Below are 11289 nucleotides of genomic sequence, written 5' to 3' on the forward strand. Positions count from 1 at the left end.
AAGCCAACATATTCATATTTGCATCTACTAAATAAGCAGATTCTAAGTACGTTAGGACTGAATTGTAATAGACATCCTTAAAAATACGTAGATTCAATACGTTAAACGAATCTTTATCAAGAGCAAGCTGCATATAGTTGACGTGAAATAAAAAGTTAGGAGAAATGTTAGTAATAATTGTTTTTGCAGAACTTTGCTGACTAAGTAAGTATTTAAAATAATAACTTCTCGATAGAAGGTAATAAAAGATATTATAGGAGGTTGCTCCGTCAGATGTTATGCCATTGAACGGATTCTGAAATATGTTTAACTCTTTATAGTTCATGTCTTGTAGTATAATATTTTCTATGACTATTTCTGTTAAATCTGAGTAGGTAGAATAACTCATGCAGATTTCATTAAAATTCACTAGTGTATAATTTAGTTCTTTCATGTCGCTAATATTTAGTTCTCCCCAGTTTAATTTACACTTTGATCTATCGTTTTCAAGTATTGGATCATGTTTGTAATCACTATTTAACAAATTTGAGTTTTGAGTGCTAAAATTATAATTTTCATTGCGATAGTAAGCTTGTGCTTGATAAATCGAGTTAACTGTGTGAAGGAATATCGCTTCATTAACAATAAGGATGTATTTTTTAATGGAAGAACTATAATGAAGTAGCGTCTTATCCATATGAATATGCACGTACTTGTCATTTATTAAGGCTTCGGGAATTAATTTATTTGCTGAGATGCAAAAATTTATCAGATCATAAATCGCTGTAAAACTAAAACCTTTTTTGCTAGTGTCGAGCTTAATATTTGGAAAATCTGTTTTAAGTAGTAAATCTACATGGCAAAGTTCAGCGTCAAAAACGAATCGGTTGCTTGCTAAGTAACTTGACCAACATTCGTGAATGTGCAATAACTCTTCATATATACAAGGGTACTTGGTAACAGGATTTTTATGGATTTCATCAGATTTTTTTCGCAATTTCTCGTAAGTATACAAAGCTGCGTCGTTGATGGATTTTTCATAATGAGATATGCTACTGTTCAAGTAATATTTATAAAATTTATAAACTTGTTGCATTATAACTGACCACGTTAGTAAATCACAGTCCGAGTTTGGATCTACTAGGACAGTAATATTTTTTGTGTTTCTCACTGTGACATAAATATTACGTTTAATTAGTTGCAGTTTTATTTCACATTCCTTCAATGACAAGTATTGATACGGAAATTTATTTTCGTCATGGTCAATTAAAACAACCAAGTTTGTCATCAGCACGTTAGTTAAAAAAATATTTTGACCTATGGTCCATACGTTACAGTCCTGGCAAGTATTATCTTTTTCGATATCAATTATAAAACGTTTAAGATGAAAACCAGCGGTCAAAGTCGTTCTGATTGGAGTATTAGTTTTATAACCTTCATCATTATTGCATTCTAAATGGATTTTGTTCAATTTCATCAATTTAAATATGCATTTTACCTTGGAAAAAGAGGTGTTTTTCTTGTTATTTAATGAATTTACCGCTTTGATAATTGCCTGAACTAGTGCATTAAGTGAGTTCTCATTATCCTGAGGTTTATCTAGAGAATTATTTTCGTCAAAAAGCAAAGTATCGTTGAAATCAGCCGATTCATTTAAGTTCTGATTAGTAATTTTCTTACGTGAATTTTTTTCAAAGTTCCATGATCCAAATAATAAGCAAAGGTACTCTAGTGAATTATACGAAATATTAAAACTTGTATTGTCTATGATACAGCCTAAAACACAAGTTTTATTATCAGTGGAAATCACTTTGCAGTTAATCTGATCGATTGTGCTGATCGATTCGTGAATTTTTATTCTTACTTGTTTAATGGAAAAACTGAGTTTATCCGTATTTATGTTATAAATATCATGCAATGAAACTTCAATGGGTTGCGTATTTAAAATTTTGTCATCCTTGGTGATAGAATGTCGCTTAATAAAATTAGCAGATAACGAAAAATCGAGTAAAATCAATAATTCATTAACTTTTATCCAGCCAGCCAAAAATAATAAAATTTTCACCAAAAATTCTTGAAAAAGTTTCTTTAAGTATGAAAAACACTTAATTTTGTGTTTAGCTTTGGGAGACGAACTTTGTATGGTTGTTTCGAAAGAATATAGAAGATTTATCTTTAGTCTATTAAAAATTATTTGTCGATCAATAATATAAGGTAGCGAAATTAAACATGAATAAACAAACTTATCATGTTTAAATGGCCCAATCTTTAATAAAATGTCATGATCACTGTTTGAATTTGTAAAATAACGTAAAATTCGAGTAAAGAAGTTATGTTTGCCTTCCCAAGGTTTTTGATGATAAAGAGCGACAATAATAAACACTATTAATGCTACATTTTTGAGCATTTTAGCAAAAACGGAAAGAGTCTAACTAATAAAACTATAAACTATAGATAGTTAACAAAAAACATTAGTAATAAAATTATAAATTTATTAAATTGCTAATCAGATTCAATAATCTATTCTATTTAATATATAATTTATATTAAGATTAATTTAAAATAACGGTTTCGATCAATATTTTGACACGTTGAGTCCAAGTTCACTGTTGAACTTGTCTATAAGAGCCGATATATAAGTGATACTTTCATCAATAGCTTCGCTGAACACTTCTGAAGCTACGTAACCATCACAAACTTGGAGTCTAAAATTGAGTTCTGACACACTCGGGTGTGGGATAGTACATCCGGCTAATTCTACGTAGTTTTTCCTATTTAGCATGTATCTTAGAAAATTTCCTAATGTATAGTTTTCATTTTCAATGATGACCGACATAGAAGTGTCCTGCTGCAATCTTCCGTCGTCTACGAGTTTGTTTATGTTGTTCATTAATTTAAATTCATAAACAATAACTTGATTTTGTTAAGTTATAAAGCAAAAAAAATTTTTATATCTATTTTTTATTTTTAGCCGGATTAAATTTAAAAAACATAATATCTCGGTTTTGCACAATATAGTCGCGACCTTTGGTTGCAACTTTTCCAGCATTTTTGACTGCTTGTTCCGAGCCAAGTTCAATTAAATCATCGTATTTTGTTACTTCTGCGCAAATAAATCCTTTTTCCATATCTGTATGAATAACTCCAGCAGCTTGTGGTGCTTTTGTACCTTCCCTGATAGTCCAGCACTTTACTTCGTCCTTACCAGTAGTGTAAAAATGAATCAACTGAAGAGTTGAGTAACCAGTTAAAATAATTTTTTGAACTGCAGAAACATGTTCCTGCAAACTGGCAGGATCTTCAATCAATGTTTTTTCATAGTCAGCACTGTATGGAATAATTGGTCCTCTCATATTTTTTTCTACCCATTCATGTATTTTTACCAAATACTTGTTCTTTTTTCGAAGATAATCTTTAATATTCATGTTGACTAGGTAGATGACTGGTTTTGCTGTTAAAAAACAATAATCATTCAAAGCTTCGACTTCTTTTAGGGACCAGTTCGTCCTGTTGGAAATCCAATTTCCGCTTTTCAAGTGGTTGAGAAAAGTCTGTAACATTTCAAATGGACCCGCAAGATTTTTATTTTGGCCACGATCGACAAGCTTTTTCATATCGTCGTAAAGCTTCTGACATCTATCAAGATCTTTCAAACGTAACTCATCATATATAATTTGGAGATCGTTAACTGGATTTACAGCACCTTCTGAATGAACAATATTGTCTTCATCAAAAGCTCGAACTACGTGAAAAATACCGTCTACTTGCTGAATGTGCGATAAAAAAGAATTACCAAGTCCTTCACCTTTATGCGCTCCTTTTACTAATCCGGCGATATCCATAATAGATAAAGTTGCGCTGACTTGACTTTTAGGCTGATAGATCCTACAGAGATTATCAAAATGTTCGTCCGGAACACTTATTCGAGCAAGATTCGGTTCGAGAGTACAAAATGGATAGTTCTCTGCTGGTACTGAAAGCTTTGATAAGAAATTAAACGTTGTTGATTTTCCAACGTTAGGCAACCCGACTAGCCCCATTTTTAGAGTCCCTTTCGGCCTACCTAACAAAATTGTTGAAGCTGCTTTTTCTTTTTTAGCAATAGACATGATATTCACAGATTTTGCAATTTTCAATATTTGTTAAAAAAAAATTCTAATGCTGTAATTGCATATAATTATACTTTTGTTAAGTTAATCGTTATTCCCGAAGAGTTAGAAATTTTACAATTTTATATATCTAGATAGAATTTTCTGCAGTTATCGTTCTTTAGTTAATGGACTATTCACAAAATCCATTCGATATAAATAAGCTTTATGCTATAGATGATGTTGAAATTGAGAATGATGATGTTGACATCGAACAATATGTGTCTGACTCGCTAGGATTTAATTCAGATGAAGACCAAAAGTTCTTGTTTGAAAAAAACGAATCAACGGAGCAAAAAGATTACACTGATGGAATCACATTCGATGATGATAATGAAGAATTATCGATTAAATCATTATGTGAAAAATATTTTGGTTCGAATTTAGAAGCGCTGAAGCGATGCCTTAATAATGAAGGGGTAGGCAACGAGATTTCGAATTTATTAGTAATCGATAAAGTGAATTTGTCATCTGATGAACCGAAACACTCGATCTATATGAAAAACGAGATTAAACTTAAAGAACCGAAGATTAAAATTTCAAAAGATGATATTGAAAAACTTACTGCGTACCTAGTAAACAAATTAAAGTCTTTCATCCATGAAGGCTCCTATAATTATAAAGAATTTGTTTCAGAAACTGCCAACCTAAGCTATTTTACTGAATTCCCCATGCACCAGCTATTCGACGAAGCTAAACAAAGGGAAAGGTACGATAAAGTTCATAAAAATTCTGGTATCCCTCATAAAAAAGAGTTTGACGGAGAAGAATTTATATTTTTCCCCAAGAATAGGACAATATATCAAGACATAATGTTAGCTACAACTCGATTCTTGAATTTTTTACTAGTTGAAGATTTAGAACTACCTTACATAATTGTCCATAAAGGAAATTATTTATTTCCTCCGCTAACTTTGGATGTTTTATACTTATTTAATGACTGGCATTACGAATACTTCCAGAGATGTACGACGATTCAAAATATAACTAGGACATTAATTGAGCACCATCTAGATACTAATGAACTCAGTTCGTTAATCAGTGATACGCTTAACAATAATCAGCTTTTGATTATAAGCAAATATTTCTCAACGTTTGAATCTTTGCAATCTTGCGATGAAAATGACAAGAAACAGTCTACGTGTACGAAAAAAGAAATTTACTATCACAAACTACATAGTGTCGCAAAAATACTTAATGTTTCTGAGTATTTTGAGTTTTCAAATAAATATCTCGCTCTAAACCATAACTATAACGTTAAGATTCAGTATTTTATAGACTTGATCGTCAAAGAAAAAATTACGACTAGAGATCAGTTATTAAATTTAATGAGTGAATATAACTTTGACAACTTTGCAAATAATATACCTGAAAAGCTGGACATATACAGTACTGAAGAAGAAGCGCCAGCTCAACTGCAAAATTATTTTTCTTCTTTGTTACGCAACGACAATAAAGTACCGAATATTTATAATATCATTGTAAGATACGAAGCTGAAAAGATGGCCTTGAATCCTGTAATAAAAACTTTCATTTTCCTATTTCTAATTGACAACTCTTTTATCAGTACGTTTCCTTCTTACGATAAAGCGTATCCTAGCTCACGAGTGAATTCCATTGACTGGCTAAAGTCTAAATTTTACAGAATGCCCTTAAAAACATTTACAGAAAGAGCGTCAATACGTGATTTACACAGAATTTTTGGCCATTATATGGAAATTGCCGATACAAAATATTGCATCAATACCATGGAGGTAATCATTGAGGAATATCTAAATTTCAATCGTTCGTTTTTGTTGTATCTCAAAGATCAAGCAGAACAAAAAAACATAGCGGTTGTAATACATCCGTTTACGACTTTTGAAGAGAACCAAGTATCTAAGAATTTGACTTTATTGAAATCGAATAAGCATCAAAATCAAGCAAAGTATATTAACGATTTAGAATCAATTCTTTCTAGTGACTCCATAGACAAAGAGTTAATAAATGTTATGATTGATTTGCTCATGTTTCAATTTAATATATGTACAAACGAATCTGATACGCTATGGAGCCATTTCATAAGAAAAATCGTTTCAACAGCTGTTACCGATTTTCTTCTTTCTCGAATTAAGCAAGACGTTTTGTCATACTACACAGCTTGTGCGCAGAGTTCATTAGAAGTAGCTTATAACAAGCAGTTAAATATATTGTTTTCTGTGTCGCCATCAACTAGGTTATTTATTTCGTCCATGCCTACGCGTTTAAATCCAGCTCTTACAATGTTTCGATTTCCTGATTTCAGTCAAATAAGTAACAAATGGCTAGATAATGTTATTGAACAGTTTGCTAAATTAGCAACTGAAACTGACACAAATAAAGAAACGGAATTAGATAATAGGCTTTTGCTAGATATTCCGACCAAGTCCACACCGTGTGTGACATGTTTAAAAATTGCGGGTAACAGAAAGTCAGTTGAAATCGTTTACTCGAGAGAATTCGGTCAGCTAACATCGTATTTTACCGTAGATGATGTCGTTGCTGATTTAGAAAAAAACTCTTCCCATAGTTCGAGAAGCGAAAGTCGAACTTGGATCGAACTGTTGAAAATATTGACTGGACATAAATACAGAGCTAACATAGTTATTGTTTTGTTAACGTCAAACACTTCTATTTTACTGTATGAAGCCATTAAGCAATATTCGAGAACGGTAAATTCGGCTGTTATTAACTGGCAAAATATTTTGTTAGACAGTAGACTATTTGAATGTGCTACTAAAGAAACATTATTTTTAAACTCTAGTTCTGACTACCCGCTTTATGTCTTGTCGTGTTTAAGCGCGATTAGATACGTTATTGATCCAGGTGTTGAATTGGCTTGTTTAAGAAATCAAATAATTAAACACCAATTACATATATTTCAAGATTATATATCCGAAAGTCGGCGTTACAAATTGTTAGATGAAAAATTAACTAGATATATTAGCTTAAATGGGTATTATTTAAATAGAGGTGTTAATTTTGCTCATTACCGGCCTGCCTTAAAATTTGTCTGTGGTTTCAACGAAGAATCTGCGAATTACTTATTTAGTATTTTAAAAGAACCGATATGCTCAAGAAAAGAACTTCTTGGCACTATTTTTTCTGAAAATGTTTATAATTTAACATCTTCATTTATTAGGTTTTGCCTTTTCGATAAATTCTACACTGTTAATAATTATTTAGATTGCTTATGTATCGAGCCTGTCAACGAATATTCCAAAGTTTACGAGATGCTTGAAGTTTGTGAGTTTGCTGACAAAATTTCGACGCCAACAAAAATTGCGGAAGCAGTAGTTGAGTTGGCTAATAATCTCGATGAACTAGATCTCGAACAATATGCTTACTTAATGATGGAATCTGGTGCTTACGCAGCCTTGCCATTACTTCAACGGTTAAAAAACGAATTGATATATTTCTATAATTCGCAGAATTATTATGCCCCTGGTTATTCCATGGGGCGGGCGTATTTGTCACTTGTCGGAAACAGTTACACGCTATTTCCAGGTAGTCAGTTTTTTGTGCAGCTAAATCGAAATTTATTTACTATACTCAATACGGAATTAAAAGTTGATTATAAAGGAGATACGCCAAGCGGTTTTTCATCTCAACAGGACGCAGACGTAGTTACACCTTTTTTACTTGATTTTGCTTATAATGCTTGTAAGCTCATTGTTTCTGCGGATCCAAGATATCTCAAAGAATTATTTAGTTTTTACACTATTCGTAGCACTTTCAATTTTGACAAATGGCTGCCTTCTGCTGAGGAAGAGATAAATGCGTTTTTGTTCCCTGACATTAGTGGAAATGCAAATTCCCAAAAAGAAAAACGAGTTAAAAAAAGAGTTATTATTTCTAAGTATATAACGGCGAAGACGCCAAAAATTATACTTCAAGAATTTCACGCGCAGAAACCGCTGGAAAGTGTTTCTTCCCGTTCATACATTGCTGTAGCGGAGCAAGCAGGTGTACTTGGAATGTATCTTTTAATATATCCTAAACCTTTTAGATACAAAGCTTTAAAGATACATGAGGACGTAACTAAATATGACAACGAACTCGGAAATAAGTTGTCTATTGGAAGCACAACGTGCAACTCTATTCCTGAATTAATGTCGACTCTTGCATATCCATTTTTACAATATTGTGATCAGGTTGTACGTCATCCAAAGTTTATAAACGATAAAAATTATGAAGATTATACAAAAATGATTAATTCAAGAAGCGAAGCGGATAAAATTAACACTTGGAATATAATATTTGATTATTCCTTTAATTCTCTGAACTCTTTGATGGAAAGGTTTTTAATTTGCGTCGCAGGATTAGACCAGAAAACCAAAAAGATAATTATATCAAAGGATATAATATTAACGTTTCCGCACGGATATAGCATCCTTGGCCAGAATTTTGGAGATTTTCGTTCTTTAGTCCATTGGTATAAGAGCCACGGTTTTTTAAACAGGAAGCAGTATATTTACCAGTTAGTCAAACAAGTTAAGCCCTCTTCAAATGTTATTCAGCCTCCATCGGTTGGTCAGCAGCCAACAATTAAAGCGGCTTACCAAGAAATAGATGAAGATGTGTTTGAAATGTAACCTTTATTACGTAATAGCGGAATGCTATTAAACCACTGATAATTAAAGCTGACTATCACTAAATTTTGTGAATATAAATATAGATAGGAAGTAACTGTATATAAGCAAATTTTTCAGCTTGATACTTAACAAATAACTTCTTTGTATTTTTCAACGGCTTTTCGACCTTCGTTCATAGCGTGGTTTCCTAACTCACCAGGGAACTGTAAACGAACACTGGTTTGAATTTCAGCTGCGCTGAGTGTACGCTTTTTATTGTATTGGGCGAGTCTAATGGCTTCCATGGCAATACGGTCGAAAATATCGTTAATTAAACTGTTCATGATAGCCATCGACTTTTTGCTAAGCCCAATTTCAGGTTGGACCTGTCTAAGGACTTTGTAAATGTAAATACCAAAAGTTTCTCCTCTCTTTCTTTTCTTTTTTCTTTCAACATGAGCACTCATCGTTTTGGATGGTTGCTTTCGCACCATAGCAACCTTTTTGACAGCAGATTCTGATATCATTGTTTAATTCTTTGGTATGCTTTAATATGTGGAGCTCTATTTATATTTGATATTGATGATCAATAAGATGTTAGAAATAATAAAAAATTATAAAAACTAAAATTTTAGAGCTATAAAAAAATTTTAATTATCATGAAAAACAAATTTCGCATCTTCCAATAAAGTTAAATTTATCATATTTGTAGAAACCTCAATTATATTAGTTTAAAAGCGTCAATTTTTTTAGTTTATACCGTGCATTTTTATGTAGATAATATGGAATAATTAGACAAAACATTTAAAATATTTTCGTTTAGAAGCTAGGCCATATTGCTTTGTGTAAAAGATGAAAAGAGGACGAGGTGGTAAAACTGGACAAAAGTGCAGAGTCTCATATGGTCTCAATGTGGGCGCCTTAATTAACTGTTGTGATAACAGTGGAGCAAAGAACCTATTTATCATTGCAGTCCACGGAACTGGAGCTTCCCTTAATAAATTACCAGCTGCCTCAGTAGGAGACATGGTATTATGCACTGTTAAAAAAGGTAAGCCAGAACTCAAGAAGAAGGTACACCAAGCCGTGGTTACTCGTCAACGCCGTCTCTGGAAACGTGCCGAAGGTATATTCGTTCAATTCGAAGATAACGCTGGAGTTATTGTAAACAACAAAGGTGAAATGAAGGGGTCCGCCATCACTGGACCAGTCGCTAAGGAATGCGCCGAACTTTACCCAAAAATTTCTGCCGCCGCCCAGTCAATAGTCTAAAAAGCAGTTTTCGATATAAAATTGAATAATACTCAATAAATAGTATATAAAAATTTAAACATAGCTTTACATCATCTTATAATGGTTTGTTTGTATATATATTGTATGAATGCCTAATTCTATTAATATACTTTTTGAATTGTTTTTGTCTCACGGAATAATTTATTATATCTTCTATACCCAAAAATTTAGAGAATGGTTCATATTGAAGCACAAGAACATCAAGTAAGTCAAAAAATGCATTAAAATTCGTTTAGGTTGAGCGAGCTTATCAAAAGCAAAAAGGCGTTACCACTCTTTCTAGAAAGGCTCTGATAAATTCCAAAAACATCCATGGAAAAGTAAGATGGGTAAAACAAGTCGGTTTTGGTTTCAAAACTCCATTCGCCGCCATCGAAGGACGCTACATCGACAATAAATGTCCATTCACCGGTGACGTAAGCATTCGTGGCCGAATTCTCAAGGGTATGGTAGTAAGCATGAAAATGAAGAAGACCATTATCATCCGTCGACACTACCTCCACTACATTCCTAAATATAAGAGATTCGAAAAGAGACACAAGAACCTCGCCGTACACTGTTCACCAGCTTTCGAGCTTAAGGTTGGAGACATCGTAACTGTCGGTGAGTGCCGACCTCTCGCTAAAACTGTTTGTTTTAACGTCTTGCACGTAGAACCCAAACAAATTTTCGGTAACCCAAAAAAGCAGTTCTGTTTATTCTGATTTTTGCTTTTTACCATTTATAGCTTATTTTTTCATACTTTATTCGTCGTGTTATTGCATAAATACTAAAACAAAATTTTATCAGTTGAAGCATATATAAATATCTACTTTAACGCTTAAATTTATACTGCATTAAACCAAATTTATATAAAGTTCATAAGCTTATAAAAAATCGAGCCGCATCGAGAGATTTACAAAAAAGTGCTCAACAAAGATTTGTTTCGAATAGACGGGATTAACAAGGCGTGGTACGTTTGTGTATAACGGTAAGGCCTAAACCTGTCTAGTATTTCTGGGTCGAGTCGGTCGATCTTCTGTTCATAATTGTCAAATAAAATCTTTAATTTGTTGAATTTGCGGTTTTGGTTGCAATTCTCACCCAATATATTGTCAAAATTAATTGATTTACAAAAACTGTACATATTGAAGCTTTCTTCTATTTTTTGCGGACATCCCTCAACCATTCCTATGAAATAGCTAAACAAAGTATCAGTGTCAAAAAGATGTATATTCTTTCGAGGAGATTTACAGTTTCTAGTAATGAAGGTTTCAATTTTACATAAAGTCTCAATG

At 32.6% G+C, this 11289-nt stretch overlaps 1 protein-coding gene across 1 annotated transcript; it reads right to left on the reverse strand.

Annotated features, from left to right (window-relative positions):
* Positions 1–2933: 2933 nt before the first annotated feature.
* LOC142597963 (uncharacterized) lies at positions 2934–4088 on the reverse strand. The gene has a single exon (XM_075734962.1). The coding sequence runs from the start codon at positions 4086–4088 to the stop codon at positions 2934–2936; it is 1155 nt and encodes a 384-aa protein (XP_075591077.1).
* Between the last annotated feature and the right edge of the window lie 7201 nt (positions 4089–11289).

This window comes from Dermatophagoides farinae, unplaced genomic scaffold (assembly GCF_024713945.1).
Source record: "Dermatophagoides farinae isolate YC_2012a unplaced genomic scaffold, ASM2471394v1 contig2, whole genome shotgun sequence".
NCBI lineage: Eukaryota > Metazoa > Arthropoda > Arachnida > Sarcoptiformes > Pyroglyphidae > Dermatophagoides > Dermatophagoides farinae.